The following is a 24,310-nucleotide window of genomic DNA, read 5'->3' as shown; positions in this document are numbered from 1 at the left end:
CGGGGCACATGCACGCACGGGGTGTTGATGGTGCTGGTGGCAGCCACGGCGCTGCCGTCCTCCCCCAGCACAGACACGTGGGCCGTGCCCGTTCCGTGGCTCTGGGTCCCACCCAGGTTGTAGTGGCTGAGCTGGTGGTCACCCCGGGCGTCGATCTTCTGGCGGATGTGCTGGGCCAGAGCCTCCCCCAGCAGCTCCCCGGAGCTGTTCTGGGGTGGGCGGTTAGTTGGCAAGGTAAATGGGGGCATGAATGGACCCTCTCCAGTCTGTTCTCCCTTGAGCCCCGAAGACACCCGCCCACCTTCCAGGTCCTCTGAGACTTGGTGCCACCCCTCACGTCTGACTCTTCCAGTGCCCAGGCCTGCTGACCCCTCCCTGCCCTGGGCTGTCCTGTTCTAGAACCAAGCGCGTACACAGCCCTCCAGCCTCACCCGGCCAGGATCTCGGGCTCATGGACCCAGCACCCACTGGCCAACCCTCCCTTCACGCTGAGCCCTGGGCTGCCCGGGCCTCTTCACCTGCACTTCCGGGTGACTTCGAGGGTCCCACAGCCGCCACCTCAGCCCTCTGGCAAACTTGAGCGTTTCCACGAGGCGATGGTACAAGTCCACACTCCCCTCAGAACTGGCAACTGACTTCGCAGAAAAGTTAAACCCTGCGGAGGGGGTGGGCGCGGGTGGGGGTCACCCTGGGAGTGGGTTGAATGTTTGACCCACCCCCCAAAAAAAGATTTGTCCATGTCTTAGTCCCTAGAACCTGCAAACACTGCCACATATGGCAAAGGAGTGAATATTACCTTTTATAGCAAAATGTGTGATTAAATTAAGGATCTTAAGAGGAGCGATTATCCTGGGTATAACTGGGCGGGCTCTAAACATGATCACGTGTAACCGTCTAAACCAGGCACACACAGAGGAGGGGAGGAGGCCCTGCGACCCCGGAGACAGAGACCAGAGCGACGCAGCCGTGAGCCTGGGGGCGCCGGCCGGGGCAGAAGCCGGAAGAGGCAGACAAAGGGGCCTCGGAGCCCCCAGAGCTCCCAGAGGAGAAGTGGCCTGGCTGGCCCCCTGGTTTTGAACTTCTGGCCTCTAGAACTATGAGAGAACACGTGTCTGTCATTCGAAGCCCCTTGGTTTGGCGTCTTTAGTTGCTACAGCCCCAAGGAAACAAACGGCCTCGGGCAGCCCAGCCCCGGACACTGCCTGGACCCCCACCACCCCGCAGGCTTCCGTAGGCCAGGCCGGCCCGCAGGATGCGCGCAATAGGCGGGCAGCTCTCCACCTGTGGAGCCCACCTGCTGCTGGACCCTGGGCTCACCACCTGTGGGGAGGACTCCCAGTGGGTGGGTGAGTGCAGACCCTGTGGTGGAGACCCTAGGCCAGCCCTAGAACACCCTGTCCCAACCCATTTGCCACGGCCCTGTCTTTGGCATCTGACAAGGGGCTGAGCTGGAAAAGGCAATGGCTGCCCAAGGGCACGGCTGGGCTTGGAGTTCAGGGGCCCAGCAGGGCGGGACTGGGCAGGAAGGCCGGAGCCTCACCTTCTAGCACGCGGAGGACGAGGCTGAGAAGTGCACCCCCTGCAGGCGCAGGCGGGGAGTACAGGGTGAAGTTCCCCAGAGGCATGGCCAGGGCGTCCACCACCTCCGGCTGGAATGCTGCCAGGTCCCGCATGGTCAGGTTGCTGCCTGGAGGGAGATGGAGAAGCCTCCATGTACAGATGGGGAAGCGGATGGAGAGTGACAGCCACTGGTCACATAGTGGGCCTCCCCTTGTCCCCTAACAGTCCAGACGCAGAGAGGTGAGGGCGGTTCTGTGAGCAGTGGCATCAGGGCTCGGCCCCAGGGCCAGGTGGGGGGGTCAGAGCAGGCAGGTGGGGGGAGGTGGGAGCGGCGAGCTGGGCTCCGGAGACTGTGAGGGCTGCCAGCTGTAGGCCCAGGACCCCCCCCACCCCCCCATGGCCACAAATAACTCTCCTCTGTTGGTCCTAAACCGCGAGGACTCTGCTCCTTGAGGACGGTGACAGCAGGGTCCCTGAGGCTGGTCGTGGCACACAGCCTCTCCACCCCCTGGGAGCAGTCGGCACGTCCTCAAGGCCTAGGGAAGAGCCTGCCCCAAGAACCCATGTCCGGGGCCTGATACTTTCTCTAGCAGGGGGCGGGGGGAGGCTTTGGGCCTCGGTGTGGCTCACCTTGCTTGGCAATGTCCTCCAGCAGCGTCTGGCCCAGCTTCCCTGAGTAGAAGACCTCTGCGCCTTCCCTGGCCACTGTCTCCAGCGTGTCAGCCAATGCGGGCCAGGGGAAAGGGTCCTGAGCCTGCAGGGGCTGTGTCCCATTGAAGAAGAGCTGCCTGGGGGTAGGGGCAGTGTCAGGGTGGGCCTGGGGCCCGGGGGGTAGCCTGCAGGGCCCTCTCAGGGTCCTTGGGGCCCCACACGGGAGCAGCGTAGTCCGGGGTCCTGAGGGGCTGGGGTGGACATCCAGGGGACAGACTCCGTAGGACTGCGTGGGGTGGGCACCTCTCACCTGACTCGTCACCCTGCCCAGGGAGGACGCGCTCCCCAGTCAGGCCTGTGTCCACTCAGGTCCTCCCCATACTCCCAGGAGGCCCTGGCCAGCGGGCTGGAAAGGTGGGCAAGGGGTGGCCAAAGCCCTCCTGCCATCCCAGAGAGCGTGAGAAGGAGGCCAGAGCTAGAGGGCATCGGTGGAGCCCAAATCCATGGCCTTGGGGTCCTGTCACTTGGGCACGAACTCCCTCCAGCCTGAGCCCCTCCCATTAGGTTTTGCCACATGGAGCCCAGAGGTGAGAACTGAGACAGCAAAGTACTGGCTGTTTAAGGTCCCCCCGAACCTCAGAGGGTCAGTCTTCTAGGGGCCCAGGTGGAGCTGGGATGGGGGCTGGGCTCAGACAGACTGTGGCCTGACCCCAGGAGCTGAGAAAGGGTCCCTGAACCCAACCCCCCACCCCACCCCAGGGCAGCCGCTCACTTCAGGGAGGAGGCCAGCAAGAAACGGCGCAGCAAGCTGTTGTTCAGGAACTGACTGAGGACGGAGGGTGTGCGGTAGTCCCCGCGGAGCAGCTTGATGGTGGGCTGGAACAGCTGCGCCCAGGGCAGGTGGCCGTGGCGGCGGTGGGCCTCGGCGTAGCCACGGAGCTCCCCGGGCACGCCTATCCACAGGGTCCCTGCAGGGCGTGGCGGCGTCATGCTCCTGCCCCCATGCCCCCCACACTGGGCCTGCAGTCCCCTGGCTCCAGGCCTGCCCCAGGTTCTCCATCACCCCCACACTGGGCCCCACCAGCCTCACACCCTAGCCGTGGCAGCCCGAGTGGGCTTTCTGGAGCCCACTCCTGACTATGTCCCTCCCTACCGAATGCCCCTGGCTGCTCACTGCCCTCTGTGCAAAGTCCACAGCACAGACCGGACCCAGGTCTCCCCCAGCCCCACACCCCTCTCCACTGAACCCCCCAGCCTTTGCCTGGGCTGGTGCCTCTGTTTAGCTCCGCCTCCCTACTCGGAGCTCCTCCCCCGATACTCCCCAACCACAGTGTGTGAGGACCTCTGTGGGGGCTCCCCATCCCCCAGCTGCTGTCCCCCGGTGCCCAAGTGTCTCAGCCTGTCCATGAAGCCTTTTTCCCCTCCAGGGGGTGTTCTGGTCAGCTCCAGTGGCCCTTCCTGGGGTCTCACCTGTGCCCAGTGGTTGGGCGTGTTCACACTGGTCCAGCATATCCAGGTTATGGCTGGCAGGCACCGTCTCCCTGGCATTGATGACCTCCGCCTTCCCTGGAGTCAGGGCAGGGGAAGAAAGTGGCCAGGGGCACTCCCATGGCTGCCCAGCCTCGGCCCGTACCATGGTCCTCCTCAGGTGTCCCTCACCCTAGGTCTCCCTCCCCGTGTCGTGAATTGAGAATCAACTCTCTGAGAATCCTCTACTCAGGATAGGACCTGCCGTGAAGGTGAAGGGGGGTGGGGAGATAGCAGGGGTACCAAGAAGACCCAGGAAGGGGCGTGGGCAGATGGAACAGGTTCAGCCAGATACTTGCGCTTGCGGACAAGCCCATCCTCCCCATGGGGGGCCCGTATGGATGCACCTGTGGTCGCATTGTAGATGGTGAAGATGACCCCCCCGCCCAGGCCCATGCTCTGGGGGTTGACAACACTGGTGCAGATGAGAGCCGCGATGGTGGCATCCACGGGTGAGCCCTGCTGCTGGAGAATGTCTCTAGAAGGCATGGCACAGAGTGAGGGAGGGGCCTGGCCCCTGTGCCCCAGCCCCCTGCACCTGGGCTTGCTCAACTGGCAATCACTGGGGAACGATGACAGGTAGGTGGCCTGTCTATTGCCACCAAACCATTGGAGAACAGACCAGGCTGCCCCATTGAATCCAGCCACTCACGGATCCATAGAACTCTGAAGACTGCAAACTGCGGTGCCATGGGAACGGCCCCTGCCATACATGAGATGCTTCTCAATATGCAAAGTTTTTCTCTTGCCACTTACCCCTAGGTCCTCCCAGCAGTCCCGGGAGCCCAGCCTGGGCAGCCACCATTACCCATCTCACTGGGGACACACGAACTCCAGCCCCTTTAAGACTGGACTTTTTTGGAGTAACTCCCTTTTCCTGGGTGTCTTCTGTGCATGAAGGGGACAGTCCGAACTGCATGACTTGTGGATTTGCTAAAGGAGAAAAGGTTACCCCGGGGGCGAGTAACATTCGTTTCCCCAGTTTGGCCCGTTGCTAGACCCCTGGGGCTTTCCACCCTGCTGATCTTCTGTGTCTGGCCCACCGTCCTTACTCTGCCCTTGTGGTGCTAAGGTTCAGACCTCTGTCTGCAGCTATGGAAACTTGGATGCTACTGCCGTAGTGTGAAGTTTATCCAAATTGAAATTAATAAAGAATGATAGAAGAGCTAGATCTCCAAGATGGCGGCCTAGGCAAGCACTGCTCACCTCCTCATACAATCACATGAAAATTACAACTAAACTGTAGAACAGCCATCCCTCCGAACCAGCAGAAATCAGGTTGAATGGAGATCCTGCCACCACAGAATTAAAGAAGAAAGCACATCCATCCAGACTGGCAAGAGACGCGGCATGGGCTGGTCCCACACCCACATGTGGCCAATAAAAATCTGGAGGAATATCTGAGAAGCAAGGGGTTCTAGTTGCACACAAGGCCCCCCAGACCAGGGTTCCAGTGCCAGGAAGATAAGTCCCTGTGGCTTCTGGCTGTGAAAACCAATGGAGATTGAGTCAGTGGAGGAAACTTCTGGAGTCCCAGGCAGTTCCTCTTAAAGGGCCCATGCACAGGCTCACTCCCTCTGAGCTCCAGCACTGGGGCAGCAGCTTGAAAGGCACCGGTGGCATACAAGGAGGAACTGCAGTGTCTGGTATCAGGGTGAGTCCCCAGAAGGGCTGACAGAGGCGATTGCTCCTTCTCTAAGCCCTCATGCCACAGAGCACAGCACACACCATACCTGAGACTCCAACAACCTGGCTCACAGTGTTTGCCCAGCCCTGATGATTCCCTGAGAATCTGCCCCACCCAACTTAGGGACCCACCCAAGTGTTAACTGGCTTTTCCATAGAAATGACTTGGCTTGGCACTTGCTCCCACTAGCAGCAGCTGGCCTTGGTTCCCAGCCTGGCCTCACTAGGGCACCTCCAGGCCCATCACAAGAAGCAGCCAGCTGCTGATCGCTTTATAGCTTATACCAAGTGGCCCCAGACAGGACAAAAGGGGGTACCAGAGCTGGGCTGAAGAAAGCCCTGCTCTGTAGAGTGAGTCCCTGCACAGCTGATCCTCTGTGGAGGGCAGAGGTTGGTGGTCAATGATCACAGCCAGTCCTGGCAGCTGACTGGCCTGAGTAAATCTCTCTCATTGACCTGCCAACAGCTATCAAGGCTCAACTACAAGAGGAGGGTGTACTCAGCCCACACAATGGGCACACCTTGAGTACCCAGCCTGGGTGATAGGGGAGGCTGTGCCACTGGACCCTACAGGACATCTACTACATTAGGCCATACTACCAAGACAGGGTGTTAAAACAGCTCTACATGACACATAGAGATAAACACAGGGGGGCAGCCAAAATGAGGAGACAAAGAAATATGGCCCCAATGAAAGAACAGAAAAAGATTCCAGAAAAAGAACTAAACAAAGTAGAGTTAAGCAATCTTTCAGATGCAGAGTTCAAAACATGGGTTATAAGGATGCTTGAGGAACTTAGTGAGGACCTCAGCAGCATAAAAAAGATCCAGTCAGAAATAAAGGAGATGCTAACTGAAATAAAGAGTAATTTACAGAGAAGTATTAACAGTGGAGTGGATGAAGCTGAGATTCAGATCAATGATTTGGAACAGGAGGAGGCAAAAAAACAACCTACTAGAACAACAAGAAGAAAAAAGAATCAGAAAAATGAGGATAGTGTAAGGACCCTCTGGGACAATTTCAAGCATATCAACATTTGCATCATAGGGGTGCCAGAAGGAGAAGAGAAAGAGCAAGAAATTGGAAATCTTTTTGAAAAAAAAAAAAAAAAAGAAAGAAAAGAAAGGAAACTTACCTAATTTGGTGAAGGAAATAAACACACAAGTTCAGGAAGCACAGAGAGTCCCAAACAAAATGGATGCAAAGAGGCCCACACCAAGACATATCAATCAAAGTGCCAAAGGTTAAAGATAAAGAGAGAATCTTAAAAGCAGCAAAAGAAAAGCAGGTAGTTACCTACAAGGGAGTTCCCCTAAGACCATCAGCTGATTTCTGAAAAGAAACTTTGCAGCTAGAAGAGATTGGCAAGGAATACTCAAAGTCATGAAAAGCAAAGACCTACAACCAAGATTAGTCTACCCAGCAATCCAAAGGTAGTTAAAGAACTTCCCAGACAAGAAAAAACTAAAGGAGTCCATCAACACCAGACCATTATTATATGAAATGTTAAAAAGACTTATTGAAGAAAAAGAAGATCAAAACTATGAACAATAAAGTGGCAATAAACACATACCTATCAACAATTGAGTCTAAAAACAAGCTAAGCAAATAAGCAGAACAGGAGCAAAATTATGGAGAACAGTTAGATGGCAGCCAGATGAGAGGGGGATTGGAGGGATGGGTGAAGAGGGGAAGGGGTTAAGAAGCACAGATTGGTGGTGACAGAACAGTCATGGGGATGGAAAGTACATACAGCAGCATATGAAGTGGACAAGCCAAAGAACTTACATGGATGACCATGAAAGGTGTGGGGATTACCTGAGGGAGTGGGGGGTTCTGAATGGAGGGGGGCAAAGGAATAAAAATGGGGACAATTGCAAATGCATAACCAATAAAATATAATTAAAAAAAGAAAAGAATGATATAAGAAACAAATTTACTAAAGGCTATCTACCTGAAAACACTGTCAGAAGAACACAAATTATGTGATAATTTTATTTTGCTGAAATAAGGCAAAGAAAACAAATGTCATACAATTAAAAAAAAAAAGATTGGACTTTTTCAAGTGACCCCAGGCTCCTTCCCTTGCCATCAGATCTTGGGGCTTGGGCTGATGAGTCCCACAACCTCTCCCAGAGCCCAGTGTTCATGGGAGTGCTCTCTGGCCTCAGTCTCCCCATCTATCCATGGGCAGCAAGGAGGTAGACCCTTCAGCTTCGAGATGCAGTCATACTGGCCTCGGAAATGGTGTTGGAAATGACCTTATCCCTGGGACACAGCCCTGCCCAGCTCAGCATGGGCTGCCTCTTCCCTTACACCCAGGAATCCTCCCCAGAACTTCTGGGAAGCCAGCAGTGAAAGCCTGGTTACAGGTTGGGAAACCAAAGCTCAGAGAGGGAGTGGACATGTGTCCTTGTCCTCTACCCTGTGGGACCTCTGACCCCAGCACCTCCCTCAGGTTGAGCCCCTTGGCTTGGCCACTCCCTCCTGCATTCACACCCTCCCCTGAGCCACATGTCCCTGCTCTGGGCCAACACATGGACACACACAGGTGCCACAAGGGATCCACATGATCTTGGAATGGAAAAGAGGGCACAAAGCCAGAAGCATGAAACAACTAAGCTTGTTATACTCGGGAACAGAGAAACACAATTTCTTTCAATAAGAATAAAACACCATAAAGTCAAAAGACAAACTAAGAAGAATATTTAAAAATTTCCATCGCAGACAAAGACCTCATTTCTCCTGACCTACTGCTCCTTCCCCCTGGAGCGTTTTCTGCCTCCGGCTTCCTGGAGACACGCCCCCAGCCAGCTGTGCTCTGGTTCTCCTCCCACTGCCCTGACCTCTCCATGCCAGAGGCCCTGGGCCCAGCCCTCTGTCCCAGGGCAGGTGTGCCCTCTCCCGGACAAGCTTATCCAGCTCAGGGCTTAAAACTTCACCTCTATGCTGATGATCCTCAAATTGTCTCTCTAGCCCAGTCCCCTCCCCTAAATTCCAGACACTGTGTCACCATCCACCCACCGTACGCCTCCCCTGGGTGGGTGACCTACACTAAACCTCTGCGTCCCTCCCGCCTCTGCCCCCAGATGGCTTCTCCCCTAGTCTTCTCTGCCTTGGAAGAGGACAATGCAGTTTTCTCCTTTGCCTGGGCCACAAACCTTGGGGTCATCCTTGACTGGTGACAGCCGCCACCCCATACCAATCCACTAATAAAATCCTGCCAGTTAGTTATACCTTCAAAATATACCCCGATTTGGATATTTCTCTTCACCTAGACAAGCACCACCTGGCCCAAGCCACCAGCCTCCCTCACCGCAGGGAATTATTGCCATTGTCTCCCATGTGGAAGCTGCATCCGCCTTGCTCCCTTATCTTCTAAAAAATAATCTGTCAAAATGTAAATCAGACATCGGTCATGGGAGACCACCCTAATAAATCACACTGCCTGTAGGCAATTAAAAGCCAGACATACAGAAAATAGCTGCTTATAAAGGCATTGGAGGAAGGAAAGAAATCCAAGCCGAGAGAGAGGTGAGCCCGACATCCAGAAATGCTTTCCTCTTGAGGTGACTGCCGGTCCTGGAAGAGGCAGTTGAGAGGCCCGGTGCTTTTGTCGCCTTTGCATGTCTGTGAGCTGGACGTGGTGGCAAACCGAATTCGGAGATGGGTCCCGACTCCAGGAATAACAGTAGACAAGAAGGAGACCAGCCTGTCCAAGTACGTCACCTCAAATCACTCAAATGAGATTAAGGTGACTCCAGAATATTGGTATTTTAGGCCTCAAATTATTTCTAAAAATGATCTTAAACAAGTTTGATACACACTTTCCAGTGCTAAATGGAACGTAGCCAGGCAAACAAGGAAGTAACACACCACAAACAGAGCCCAAAGGAAAGCGCAGACATGAAGAATGAGACCCATAGGATCTCCAGATTACACAACGGTCAGACCACAGACTTTAAATAACCACGTTCAGGCCCTGACTGGTGTGGCTCGGTGGGCTGGGCTTTGCTCCACAAACAGAAATGTCGCCAGTTCAATTCCCAGTCAGGGCAAATGTCTGGGTGGCGGGCCAGGTCCCTTGTTGGGGGTGTGCGAGAGGCAGCCAACTGATGTCTCTCTCTCTCCCTTTCTCCCTCCCTTCCCCCCTCTCTGAAAACAAATGAATAAAAATTTTATAAAAGATAAATAAATCTTTTTTAAAAAATTTCATTTATTTATCTTTAGAGGGGAAGGGAAGGAGAGAGGGAGAGAAACATCAATGTATGGTTGCCTTTCATGTGTCCCCTGCTGGGAACTGGCCTGCAGGGAACCAGCCTGCAACCCAGGCATGTGCCCTGACTGGGAATGGAACCTCGATTGTCTGGTTCTCGGGCTCGCGCTCAATCCACTGAGCTACAACAGCCAGGGCGATAAATAAATAAATCTTAAAAAATAAAGAAATAACCACATTCAAGGATATAAAAGACAAAATTTAAAACTTCAACAGAGGACTGGAAATGGTCATTTCCTCTGTGGCTATAGGGGCTCAGGACCAGCAGCATTAACAATAGGTTACACACAGATGCGAGAAAGATTTGTTCACTGCAAATACCAGATTTTCCTAAGAGAGAAAAAGGATAGAATATTCAGAAAATAGATTAAGAGACATAGGGGGTGCAATGACCAAAAAAATCCAGCCTACAAACACTAATCAAGAAAGCTTGTGTATTCCACGCGGGGTGGTAGGGCCGCCTAACCCATCCAGACGCACGGGTTCCAAACCCAGGATTGGACCTAGTGAGCGACCGAACAACCCACCGGGTGAGCGACTGCAGAGGAGACAGTGGGGAGGCGGTGCAGCGAGTTGACTGCGGTTGCCTAATTGCGGGCGAGCGAGGGAGTGGGTGGTTGGACCGGCCGAGGCGGCGATAGAGGGCGCCGCCATTTCCCCGCTCTGACCATGCCCCCACATACAGCATCACAACCCAGCGACCTGGGAGTCCTAGGCGCAGTTTCTCACATTTAAAGGGCCAGAACAGACCAAAAATGTCGCAGGGAGACCTCAAAGTCCCAGAGATAAATCTAAGCGACGAAGAAATAGCAAAACTCTCAGACGCACAGTTTAAAACTGGTCATCAGCTTCCTCACAGATCTGGTTGATTATAGCCACAAATTAGAGAAACATATGAAGGCTAAATTAAGGGAAATGAATGGAATTCCACAGGAAACCCATAGAGATGAAAAGGAAACTGGGACTCAAATCAATGGAGTGGACCAGAAGAAACCAAATAATGGCCAAACAGAAAAGAGTCAAGGAGCAAGAATTCAAAGAAATGAGGAGAGTCTTAGGAACCTTCAGGACATCTTTAAACGCTCCAACATCCGAATTATAGGGGTACCAGAAGGGGGAAAGACACAACCACCAGTGGAAAAACTATTTGAACAAATAATAAAAGAAAATTTCCCCAATCTGGCAAAGGAAATAGACTTCCAAGAAATCCAAGAAGCCCAGAGAGTACCAAAAAAGTTGGACTCAAGAAGAAACACACCAAGGCATATCATAATTACATTAGCCAAAATTAAAATGAAGGAGAGAATCCTAGAAGCAGCAAGAGGTAAGGGGACAATCACCTACAAAGGAGTCCCCATCAGACTGTCAGCAGATTTCTCAAAAGAGACCTTACAGGCAAGAAGGGGCTGGAAAGAAATAGTCCAAGTCATGAAATCTAAAGACCTACAACCAAGATTGCTCTATCCAGCAAATATACTTTTGAAGAGTTTCCACCCCCTTTAAAGATTTAAGAAAAAGAAAACAAACACCTTAATACCACCAACCAAGAAGAAAAAAGACCAGAGAAGGTAAAAAGACTCCAGTATTAGAAAACAGGAGGGGGTGGGGAAGAAGGGGAGGAGAAAGAATAAAAAAGTAGGAAACAGAAATAGATAAGAGGGGCGCAAAAGAGAAAATAAAAAACCAAAGCAGAAGCACAGAAACTAAAGGGAGGTGGTGGGGTGGTGGGGGGCGGGGGGGGGAAAGAGGGGGGAAGAATACAACAGAATAGCATAATCAATTTAAAAAAATAAATTAAAAAAAAAGAAAGCTTGTGTAACTGCACTAATTCTAGGCAAAGCAGACTTTTAAGAAGAAAAGTGTTATTAGAGATAATGAGGGTTACATTATTATTATTATAAAAGCTCAATTCAACAGAAAAACCTAGCAACCTGAACGAGTGTGCACTGAACAGTTTTAGAATATATACAGCAAAAAGCGGCAGAACGAAAAGAGAAATAGTGCAAGACTTGAACGTACTTCCCTCAGTAGCTGATTCAATAAGCAGGAAAAATAAGTAGATTTTTTGACTGACGGCGCTGTAGTGAACTGACCGAGCAGACACGCGGGGAACGCTGCGTGACCACAGTCGTGCGGGTGAATTCACATTCTTTTCCAGAGCACGTTAAACATTTATCAAATGGGTCATTTGCTGGACCTTAAAGTAAGTCTCAGCCACTTTCAAAGAACTCACATCAGACAAATTGATTAGAAAATTCCCGTATATATGGAAATCAGGAAGAGCACTAATCAGTCACCCATGAAACAAAGAAGACAATACAGTGCAAATTAGAAATCATTTTGAACTGAGTGTAATGAAAATGCCATACATCAAAAAGTGCGAGGTTTTCAGTGGAGGAAGGGGAGAAGGCAAAGCCCTGGAGAACTCCCACCCCCCACAGAAAAGCCTGGAAGGCCCCCGACCCGGGCACCTTTGCTCAGGTTTACGGACTGCGTTTTGCCGTCTCCAGCGTCTGGGTGAGTAAAAGGGTCGAATGATGCCGAGAGTTCTGGGTCCTGAGAACTCCCCAAATGAGTGAACAAGTGGCCTCCTCCAGGGCAGAGGTTTGCACGGAGGAGAAGCCGCTGGGGGTAGAAGTCAAACTGAGCAGGACAGAAACAACAGGGGCAACCGGAAGAGAAGAGTTCAACTTTTTTCTAAGTCATGCAGGTGATCAGGGAAGACAGATACCGAAAGTAGGAGGCCATTTGTATCTTTTTAAAGTTTTATTTATTTTTAGAGAGACAAGAATGGAAAGAGAGAAATATCAATCGTTGCCTCTCCTACGTGTCCCAACTGGGGACTGAACCTGCAAACCAGGCATGTGCCCTGACCAGGAATTAAACCCGTGACCTTTCAATTTGCGGGACAGATGATGCCCAATCAGCTGAGCCACACTGGTCACAGCCAGTGTGTATTTTTTAAATCAAGAAGCTATAAAAGCTATTTTGACCCAGCCTTCATTCTCAAAGTATAGGAAAATTCCTCTTGCTTAAACATGAATGATAAAAGGTACTGAAGTCACACCCCATACAAAATTGTTATAGGTTAAAAAAAAGATGAGAAGGAGCAGAATAACGTCCCAAGGAGGCATACCAGAAAGATAAACCCACAAAGTAAACTGCAACCTAGAATTTCAAAACGTGCTCAACTAAATTTTTAAAACTTAAAAAATCTGTGAAATAACAGCATACCTCAGAATTGGAAAAAATCCTAAAGTAAAGTGATTGGAAACTAGTAAGACTGAAAAAACAAAATTACAGACCTCAGGAAAGAATGGAGCATAATAGAAAATATTTTCGGATCTCAGATAAGAAAAAGCTGAAGAAGTTCATCACCATCAAACCGGCATCGCAAGAAATGTTAAAGGGACTTCTTTAAGAAGGAGGAAAAATCAATCAAATATATTTGAAAATATTGCCCAGAGAATAACCTCTGACTGACAAAAGCAGACACATAATGAAAGCAGTGGACTGACCAGCTACAAAGAGCTGGCACAAAGGTGCAAAGGCGAAAGTAGATAGATCGGGCGTAATTACAACAGTAGATTAAGGGGGACGCACACGTGCGCAGACACACAAAAGGTAAATGTGGAGGGGGTGAGTAAAAACGTTAGTGATTACAGGTGTTTGAACTTAAATAACCATCGGCATAAAATAGGCTGCTACGAACATAGGTTGGTATACATGAAGCACGTGGTAACCATAAACCCAAACTCTATGAGAGATATACGAGGAATAAAGAAAAAGGAATCCAAAACACACCACAGAAGGTTATCAACATAGAAGAGGAAAGAGCAGGAGAATAAGGAAGAAACAGAGAAAAACTACAAAAGCAATCAGAAAACAACTAACAAAATGGCAATAACTACATATCTATCAATAGTTAAGTTAAATGTAAATGGATTAAACACTCCAATCAAAAGACAAACGAGTCAATAAGGTGGAGTCCGTAGGGGAGTTTGCAAAGTATGTTCACCATTCTAAGCACACAAAACACAGAGTTTATTCTGGTATCATCACTCACTAATCAGTGTGCTATTTTCCATGTGAACAAGGTCAAACTACTTTTGCCCCGCCCTGTACATGTACAGTGGAATGTTACTCAGCCAGGAAAAAGAATAAAGTCTTACCGTTTGTGGCAATGTGGATGGACCTAGAGGGTATCAGGCTAAGTGAAACAGATATGACAGAGAAGGACAAATACCATGTGATTTCACTTTAGGTGGAATCCAAAGTACAAAGTTAACAAGCCAGACAGAAGCAACCTCATAGATACAGCAAACAAACTGTTGGTTGCCAGGTGGAAGGTGGGTTGGGGTGGCTGGGTGAAAAAGGTGAAGGGACTAAGAAGTCCCTTTGGGCCCCGGCTGGTGTGGCTCAATGCTGGCCCGGACCTGAGAACCAAAAGGTCACCGGTTTGATTCCTGGTCAGGGCACATGCCTGTGTTGTGGGCCAGGTCCCCAGCTGAGGGCCTTTGAGAGGCAACCAATCAATATTTTTCTCACATATTGATGTTTCTCCCCTTCTCTTTCTCCCTCCTGCTCCCACCCTCTAAAAGTAAAATAAATAAAATATTTTTTAAAAAAAGAAGTACAAATTGGCAGTTACAAAAAGGAGATAGAAAGTACAGCTTAGGAAATGCAGTCGATAACATGGTAATAATCCTACATAGTGTCAGGTGGGCACTAGATTTCCCAGGATATCACTTTGTAAGTTACGTAAACATCTAAGCACTATGCCGTACACCTGAAATTAAGATAATATTGAACATCCACTGTACCTGAAAAATGTTTCTAAATTAGAAAACTTTCTCAGAAATGAAAGCTAAATAAGAATAAGCACAGAGTACTTACAGAGATACCTTAAAAGAAAGATAAGTTGGAAAGGGGGAAATATATTTTAATGAAAAAAGATAAAAAGGTTTTAAGCCCTGGCTGGCATAGCTCAATGAATTGAGCGAGGGCCTGCGAACCACACAGTCGCGGTTGGATTCCCAGTCAGGGCACATGCCTGGGCTGCAGGCCAGTTCCCAGCAGGGGACACATGAGGGGCAACCATACATTGATATTTCTCTCCCTCTCTCCTCCCCTTCCCCTCTAAAGAGAAATAAACAAAATCTTTAAAAAAAGATAAAAAGATTTTAAAATCAAAGAAAATCAAACATAGATTTAATAGGAGTCCAAATAAATAATAGGAACAGAATAAGTAATAAAAACTACAAGAAAACTTTTCTGATTAAAAAAAACCTGACATATATCGAAAGCACACTCCACTGCAAGGGAAAATCAATTTAGAATAGACAACACAAAGACATATTCTAATAAACTAATTGAACTTTAATACAAAATTAATAACCATTTGGGCATCTAGGTAGAAAGACTAGGTCTCTTATAAGAGGGATAAAAGCAGATTATCATCAGACTTTTCAATACCAGTGCTTTATGCCTCAGCCAATGGAGTGTTATAATCACACATTCAAAAAAAAAAAAGAATGTGAACCAAGGATTTTATATCCAGCTAAACTGACCTTTACCTACAAGGCCTATAGACTATTATAAACATGTGAGAACTCAGTGAATATTTGCCCCTACAAATACTTCCTGTGGCACCTTATAAAAAACAAACTTAAGACAACCAAAATAACTGCAAAGACTTTGGCATAAGAATTGAACTAAGATTTAAATATATATTCGAATGTATAATTAAGACTGAAAATGGACTTGCAGCCAAGATAGAGAAATAGGTAGATACACTATACCTCCTCCCACAACCAAATGAAGGACAACAACAAATTTAAAAACAAAAACAATCAGAAAATTGAACCGTATGGAAGTCCAACAACCAAGGAGTTAGAGAAGCATTCATCCAGACCTGTAGGAGGGGCGGAGATGGTCAGCTGGGGTGGAGAGGACCTAGGTGAGGCAGTGGCTGGCAGAGCGGGTGGTCCCACATTCTCATGTGGATAATTTGGGAGGAACAAATGCGGAGCGAGACAGATCTCGCCACCCAGGGCCCCAGTGCTGAGGAAAACAAGCCTCAAAATTTCTGACTGAAAACACCTGTGGGGGTTGAGCTGCTGGGAGAGACTCCCAGACTCATAGGCTCTCATTCATTGGAGAGGCCCACAGGGTCCTAGGACCTACACAAGCCCACCCACCTGGGAATCGGCACCAGTAGGGTCCAATTTGCTTGTGGGAAGCAGGGGAAGTGACTGAAATCTGGCAGAGAGCGCAGCAAGCGCCATTGCTCCCTCTCTGACCCTGCCCCCACATACAGAATCACCACCCAGCTACTGGGTTGCCCCACCCAGGTGAACATCTAAGGCTCTGCCCCTCAAAGTAACAGGTGTGACAAGACAAAAAAAAAATGGCCCAAATGAAAGAACAGATCAAAGCTTCAGAAAAACCACTTCCGCCAAGATGGAGGCATAGGTGGATGTACCGTACCTTCTCACACAACCAAGTTTAGAGACAACTAAATATTAGCAACAGGAAACATAGCCAGAACACAGAAAATTCAACTTTTCGGAAGTCTGTTAACAACAAATTCTTCAGCCTGACCGGAAAGGGCCGAAACCAGCAGGTGGCAGAGCGGGGTTGCACAGGAAAACTCGGTCGGACGGACTCAGGCACGCGGAATCCAGGTGCAGGGTTGAACCTAGTGAGCGACTGAGCGAGCCACCAAGCAAGCGACCACGGGGGAAAACAGCGAGAGAGCAGGGCTGCGGGTTGACTGTGGTCGCGCATTTGTGCGCGGATAGACAAGCAAGGGAGTGGGCGATTGGACCGGAACCCAGCAGGTCCCCGTGGCAAGCGGCAGGGAGGGCGCCGCCATTTCCCTGCTCTGACCCCACCTCCACATACAGCGTCATAACCCAGTGACTCTGAGTGGCCCGGCCCAGGTGAACCACCTAAGGCTCTGCTCCTACCCAGCGGTGCAAAATAGCAGAGGGTGCCGCCATTTCCCCGCTCTGACCACGCCCCCACATACAGCGTCACAACCCAGCGACCGGGAAGTCCAAGGCGCCCTTCTCACACTTAAAGGGCACAAACAGACCAAAAATGGCTCAAGAAAAGCTCAAAGCCCCGAAACCTATAAATCTAAGTGATGAAGAAATAGCAAAACTCTCAGATGCACAGTTTAAAACACTGGTGATCAGGATCCTCACAGATCTGGTTGATTATAGCCACAAATTAGACAAATATATGAAGGCGAAACTAATTGAAATGAATGGAATTGCACAGGAAACCAATAGCAATGAAAATGAAACTGGGACTCAAATCAATGGAGTGGACTAGAAGAAAGCAAATAATGGCCAAACAGAAAATAGTCAAGAAGAAAGAATTCAAAGAAATGAGGAGAGTCTTAGGAACCTCCAGGACATCTTTAAACGCTCCAACATTAGAATTATAGGGGTACCAGAAGGGGGAAAGGCACAGCCACCAGTGGAAAACTTATTTGAACAAATAATAAAGGAGAATTTCCCCAATCTGGCAAAGGAAATAGACTTCCAGGAAATCCAGGAAGCTCAGAGAGTACCAAAGAAGTTGGACCCAAGGAGGAACACACCAAGGCACATCATCATTACATTAGCCAAAATTAAAATGAAGGAGAGAATCCTAGAAGCAGCAAGAGCTAAGGGGACAGTCACCTACAAAGGAGTCCCCATCAGACTGTCAGCAGATTTCTCAAAAGAGACCTTACAGGCAAGAAGGGGCTGGAAAGAGGTATTCCAAGTCATGAAATCCAATGACCTACAACCAAGATTGCTCTATCCAGCAAAACTTTCATTTAGAATGGAAGAACAGATAAAGTGCTTCTCAGATAAGATCAAATTCAAGGAGTTCATCATCACCAAGCCCTTATTATATGAAATGTTAAAGGGACTTATCTAAGAAAAAGAAGTTAAAGAAACATGAACAGTGAAAGGACAACAAACTCACAGTTATGAACAACCACACCTAAAACAAAAGCAAACTAAGAGGACAGCTAGATCAGGAGTGGAAACATAGAAATGAAGATCTCAAGGAGGGTTAGCAACAGGGGAGTGGGAGGGGGAGAGAAGGGGAAAAGGTACAGAGACTAAGTGGCATAGATGGTTGGTAGAAAATAGACAGGGGGAGGGCAAGAATAGTATGGGAAATGTAGAAGCTAAAGAACTTATAAGTATGACCCATGGACATGAACTAAAGGGGGGAATGTGGGTGGGAGGGGCTGTGCAGGACAGAGGGGAGTGAGGGGGGGAAATGGGACAGCTGTAATAGCATAATCAATAAAATATATTTTTAAAAGAGCAGCAAGAGAAAAGGAGACAGTTACCTACAAAAGAGTTCCCATTAGACTATCAGCTGATTTCTCCAAAGAAACCTTGCAGGCAAGCAGGGGCTGGAAAGAAGTATTCCAAGTATTCCTCATAAAAGGCAAGGACCTACGTCCAAGATTACGCTAACCAGCAAAGCTTTCATTTAGAATGGAAGGGCAGATAAAATGCTTCCCAGATAATAAGGTCAAGTTAAAGGAGTTCATTATCACCAAGCTCTTATTGTATGAATGTTAAAGAAATTTATCTAAGAAAAAGATCAAAACTATGAACAGTAAAATGGTAGCAAACTCACAACTATCAACAACGGAACCTAAAACAAAACAAAACAAAACAAAACAAAACAAAAACAAACTAAGCAAACCACTAGAACAGGAACAGAATCACAGAAATAGAAATCACATGGAGGGTTAGCAGCCAGGAGGTGGGTAGAATGGGGGGAAACGTACAGGGAATAAGAAGCATAAATGGTAGGTACAAAATACACAGGGGGAGGTTAAGAATAGTGTAGGAAATGGAGAAGCCAAAGAACTTACATGTACGACCCATGGACATAAACTAAGGTGGGGGGGGGATGCAGGTGGGAGGGGGTGTGCAGGGCAGAGGGGAATCAAAGGGGGAAAATGGGACAACTAATAGCATAATCAATAAAATATATTTTTATGTTTTTAAAAAGATTTTATTTATTTATCTTTAGAGGGGAAGGGAAGGAGAGAGGAAGAGAAATATCAGTGTATGGTTGCCTCTCATGCGTCTCCTGCTGGGAACTGGCCTGCAACCCAGGCATATGCCCTGACTGGGAATCGAACCGCGATTTTTTGGTTTGCAGGCCCATGCTCAATCCACTGAGCACACCAGCCATGGCAAATATATTTTTAAAAAAGACTAAAAGTGATGGTTATTATGGAAACAGTATGGCAATGCAATGGCTATTGTTCTGAGATTAATATAATATAATATATAATGTAATATAAATACATATATACATAATGTATATTATGACTTTAATAATAAAGTACTAACATCTTTGGCTTTAATAATAAAGTACTGCTGAAAGTAAGCTTGCCTGTGTTATTGCATATAAAGTGGATGTTACGAATGTATTAATTGGACCAATGAAAATTTTCCTTTCAATGAGTGTGTGGACAGAAAACGCACCAGGTAGAAAGAGGAAAACCTGACAGAGACAGCTGAAACTGTGATGAGTGGTGAGGTCTGCTGCGTGAACAGGAAAGGACGGTGGATGAGAATGGATGGGCAATATAAAAACAGGCCAAGCTCATTTATTGTCTGATAGGTGTTAACAGTAAAAAGGTGCCCCTTCAAACCCTATGCTGGGGGAGAGGAGGAGCAGGAGGAGGAAGAGGTGACTAGGTGGTTGCTACTCACAGCACAGAACCGTACCAGCGGTGGGGTCTCGGGGAAACACAACCAACGGGATCGGCACATGGGGAAAGATGTTTATTTTGAGGAATTGTCTTATGTGATTGCGGACTTTGGCAAGTTCAAAATCTGTGTGGTAGACCGGCAGGCTAGAAACTCAGGGAGCATTTCTATTTTTTTCTTTTTAATCATGTTTCACTTTCCCACTGCAGTGGATGCACAGCCTTATGTTAGTTGCAGGTGTATAACCAGTTCAGGTCACTTACAAGGCGACCACCCTGACAGGTCCAGTCCCCGTCTGGCACTACACGCAGTCACTGCAACATTATTAGCCATGTTCCCCGTATGGTACTTTCCATCCCCGTGACTGCCCCGTGACTGCCAGTCCGTGCTTCTCAACCCCTCCCCTTGTTCATCAGACCCCTAACCGCCCCCCCACCTGGCAACCATCAAAATGTTTCTGTATCTGTGAGTCTGTTTCTGTTCTGTTTGTTCATTTATCTTGTTTTTTTAGATTCCGCATTTAAGTGAAATCATGTGGCATTTGTCTTACTCTGCCTGACATTTCACTCAGCACAATACCCTCAGGTCCATCCACGTTGTTGCAGATGCAAGATCACATTCCTTTTTATGGCTGAGTCATATTCCACTGTGTGTACCTGCCTCTTGCTTCTCCACACATCTATTGATGGACCCTTAGGTTGCTTCCATATCTTGGTTATTATAAATAATGCTGCAACAAATATATGGATGACAAATATATATTCATTGCCCTTTTATTATTCATATTTTGATCTTTCCCCTATAAGGAACCTATCTGTGTGAAATGCAAATGTAGTACAGCCCTGTTGGAAAGCCCACAGGCACACTGGAGCCAAACCCACGGATCGGCTCTCCCGTGGGAAACCAGGCCTGCATTGTACCCAGGCTGCTTTGAGACTTGCTTTTGCTAAAACTTCCTCACCCTGAATTGAAGCTACAAATGTCTACTGCATATCTTTGAAGCAACTTCCTAAAGTCTGTGCTAATTCTCCCAAGGATGGAGTGTAACCAGACCAATCACTCTTATCGTTCCCTTGCATTTGCAACATCTTTTCCTTGTTAATCTGTAAATAGTAATCAGTAACATCTTTTCCTTTGTTATCTGTAAAAGCAATCACCTACAGCCAACCTGAGCATAATGAATGAGAACCTTCTTGACACATGCTACTAGAAAGCAATAAAAGCTTGTCAAGACAAGGGTGGAGGTGCTCTTCCTTTGAGAGGGTGGCCATGCCATCCCTTTTTCTCCACAGGACTTCGGTAGTCCATGTGAATTTGTTTTGTCTCATCCACAAGGCCATGGACCGTGCTGGCCAGTGTCCGCATCATTTTCCCCCTTTTTCGTAAAGAAGACCCTTCAATGTTTCTTGTAACACTGATTTGGCAGTGGTGAACTCCTTAAGGTTTTTCTTGTCTGGGAAGCTCCTTATCTGTCCTTCAAATCCAAATGATAGCTTTGCTGGACAGAGTAATCTTGGTTGCAGATCCTTGCTTTTCATCACTTGGAATATTTTGTGCCAAGAGGCTGGGTAGGCATTAGGGTTCAGGGAATGGGGTGGGGGACTCCGGGGAGGCCCTGCCCCTCAGCAGCCCTGGAGAGTTTCTACCATAGCAGGGCGGCAGAGAACAGTGGTCCCAGCCCGGCCCACTCACTTCTCACCAGGTAGGTCCCCCCTGTACAGGCCCAGTTCCCTCATAAACCAAGTACTGACATAAACCCACTGGACTCAGGGAGAAGCAGTGAACCCTCCTCCACTGAGGACACAGCAGGAGGACAGCCGTGTGTGCGTGGTCACGGCAGACAGACAGCATGAAGTCTGGGGCCACCACTGGCGAGGCCCTAGAAGACACTCAGAGCCTCAGGGCACCCTGTTTGCACACGAGCCTGACACACCAGGACATAACGCTGGAAGATGACAGGCCAGAGGGGAAGAGACCTCCCGTCACTGCGCGTCCCTTACACCCCCACGAGGATGGGGCTGGGGGAACCTTGGGAACCCTCCCCTAGGGGCTCGGGCTGCAGCCCCAGTCCCAGCCTGGAAGGAGAAAGTCTGAAAGGTTAGAAGGAGATCGGTTTGGGGGGCCCTGCTGGTAAGAAGAGAAGTTGGTGGGGAAGTGGAGGGAGGAGGGGGAAGGGCCGAGGGCTGCAGGCTGTGGCCCCTGTGAGACCCTGTGATGGCGGGGGGGGCCAGCAAGCTTCCAGCGGGATGGGGCTCGGTGACCCCCTGGAACCACAGTAGCTGGGACAGCTCCAGGCCCTCTCCCATTTCCAGCTTCTTAAAACAAGAACAGGAAGTGGACAAGTAAATAAACAATGGGGAGAAACCACATCTGTTTTCCTCATACAGGGTCACTGGGAGCACCGAGACACCGAGACTCCCATGGGCATGTCACGGAGACCCCAGGCAAGACCCAGATTGGGCCTGATCTTCGCAGCTGTGGGTTCAGGTGGGCGTGGCACCTCTGCACGTTCCCAAGACCACGGAGGGGCTCGCTCTCTTCCCGCCCCCTGGGAAGCCCCTGGGGAGACTAAGCAGCCTGCTCCCCCCTTGCCCCGAGCTGCCACTCTCAGCCACTGGCATCCTGTAAGGAGCCCTGAGGGAGAGGACAGAAAGAGCCCAGGGGACCAGGTCAGCAGTGGGCAGATGGAGGGATGGAGGAGTAAACGAAGAGGCGAACGAACGAAACAGAGGAAGGAAGCCTGCAGGCAGGGCGACGCTGGGACAAAGTGGGAACCATCTGCCCAGTGGTGCCTCGGGCTGGGACTTGGCCATATTCCCCCTTGTCCTTGCTCAAGGGGCGGCCCCTTTCAGCTCACAAACCAAGCCTGATCCTGACCATGGCCATGAAGCAGAGGTTCCGGGAAGCAGACCCAGAGGGCAGGGAGGGGATGTGGGTGGGAGCAGAATCCCGCCCTGTTTAATCCCGGGGGGGGGGGGGGGGGTCAGCAGAAGCCTCCCCTGGGCTGGGCTTCCTGGAAGAGGGTCACAAACACCAGCTGGGGTCCCTCTCCATTGCCCCACTGGACCTGGCCCAACAAACAGCAAAACATCACTCCGCCCACTGCTGGCCCAGCTCCAGGCCCTGACACAGGAAGGTGAGTCCATGTGGGTGCGGTTCCAGCAGCGGTGGGTTCCCAGGTCCCGGGCCAGAGTGGGACACGGGCCTGGACAGTACTGAATGCACCCCAGCAGGCCAATACTCGTAGATGGGGCCCCCACAGTCCCTCTCCCATGGCCCTGGGAGAAGACCCAGCCTTGGGGAACCGGTGTGGCCTCTCTGGGGGGGCCAGCACTGGTCACTGAAATCAGCCTGGGCTAGACCGGTGACACTGTGGCAGTGCCTTCACTGAGCCTCCTGACTCCTGGAACTAGGAACAGAGCCACATACCCTGTGCCCACGCTGTCATGGTTCCCGAACGCCCACCCGCCCCGCGCACGTGCCCGCTGCCTGCTGCCTGCCTCGTGCAAGGGCCCGGAGGCTGCTTCCTTGCGAGAGCCCACGCCCACGTGGTCCCCACATGCCAGCACACAACAAATGCACCTTCTCCACACTCTTGCCACTGGTCACAGTATCTCTGGATGGGGGGACAAGCCACTGCCCACCCCGTACTCACCGTCCAATGTCCGAGCAGACCTTGGAGTCAGCGGCGACTGCAGCATGGGCAAAGGCCCGGGGGCCACAGCGGGGGTAGTGGCGAGAGAGGACCACGGCGGGCACAATGATGGCCAGGGCCAGGCCCAGCCCCAGAAGCACCACGCCCATCGTGACCCCGTAGCCCTGGGCCATGGCTCCGCAGCCCCGAGAGGAGACTGGAGAGGGGAGGCCAGTGGGCAGACAGATGCACAGACGGCTGCGTGGCTAAATGGACAGGACAATTCACAGAGGGACTCGCAGGTGATAGGACAGACAGACAAACAGATTAATAGGTGGGCCGGACAGCTGGAGAGAAGACAGCAAGAGAAGGATGGTCAGATAGACAATTGGACAAAGGCGGGATTACAGAAGGACAGGCAGACAGGTTAACAGACGAGCAGTGGACAACCAAGCGGACAGGTGGGTGTGTGGACAGATGGCTCGTGGCAGCAGGACAATTGTCCCCCTGGCGTGCGTGCTACAGCAGGAGAGCTGGTCGCACGCCTGAACTCCAGTTTTCAGCTCCTGCTCTTAGCCCTGGAATGAGACCAAGAAGGCCACTGCGTTCATGGGGAATTTTTCCTCCTAGAACAGCAAGTGGTGGTGGTTAACTCCCTCACTGCCATTCCCATGGCCTGCCCCAGCAAGCCTTGGTGGTACACCCGCCCTCCCCTCGGGCCTGCCGGGGCAGGCTCTCCCGTAGGCTGGTTCCCACGGCTGCTTCGTGGGGTGGTGAGGGCTGCGGGTGCCCGCTCCCACCCTACCTCCACCCCCACGTGCCAGTGACATTGCTCAACCAGAAACCAAAGTGCATTCCTGGGCCAGGGCCAGGGCCAGGCCACCCTCCAGGAAGCAGGGACATGGTGGGGAGGGGCGAGAGAGGGGGAAGGCAGGGTCAGGGGTGGGACATCCCCCTTCCTCTCCCCAGCCATCCTGGTCAGGCAGAGGCCAGGATGTGGGGACCACAGAACAAATGTCCAGGAAAGAAACTGACATCACAAGTAGTGGCCTGGCCAGAGGGGCAGCGAAGGAGGACCAGCTGGGAAGGCCCTGAGTGTCTGTGTCCAGACGTGAGGCTCAGGGGACAAAGGGAAAGAAAGAGGGAAAACGGGGTCCCCGGGCCTCAAAGGAGCCCCTCGGGGCCTAGGAAACTGGGGTGCACCCTGTCCTCGTGCTAGGGCCCGG

At 50.3% G+C, this 24,310-nt stretch overlaps 1 protein-coding gene across 1 annotated transcript in view; it reads right to left on the bottom strand.

Annotated features, from left to right (window-relative positions):
- GGT5 (gamma-glutamyltransferase 5) overlaps positions 1–23,869 on the bottom strand; it is a 29,831-nt gene extending 5,962 nt beyond the window's left edge. Inside the window, exons 1-8 of the mRNA XM_037158820.2 lie at positions 23,106–23,869; positions 4,086–4,216; positions 3,682–3,777; positions 2,984–3,179; positions 2,191–2,348; positions 1,541–1,687; positions 519–655; positions 19–209 (exon numbers count right to left, since the gene is read on the bottom strand). Coding sequence (XP_037014715.2) covers positions 19–209; positions 519–655; positions 1,541–1,687; positions 2,191–2,348; positions 2,984–3,179; positions 3,682–3,777; positions 4,086–4,216; positions 23,106–23,278 — 1,229 coding nt within the window. The 5' untranslated portion in view covers positions 23,279–23,869. The remainder of the gene's footprint in view (positions 1–18; positions 210–518; positions 656–1,540; positions 1,688–2,190; positions 2,349–2,983; positions 3,180–3,681; positions 3,778–4,085; positions 4,217–23,105) is intronic.
- Between the last annotated feature and the right edge of the window lie 441 nt (positions 23,870–24,310).

Source organism: Artibeus jamaicensis, unplaced genomic scaffold (genome assembly GCF_021234435.1).
Source record: "Artibeus jamaicensis isolate MK-2021 breed Jamaican fruit bat unplaced genomic scaffold, CSHL_Jam_final contig_1128, whole genome shotgun sequence".
Classification (NCBI taxonomy): Eukaryota; Metazoa; Chordata; class Mammalia; order Chiroptera; family Phyllostomidae; genus Artibeus; species Artibeus jamaicensis.
The sequence above is the reverse complement of the archived record's forward strand: the minus strand, read 5'-3'. Positions and strand labels throughout refer to the sequence as shown.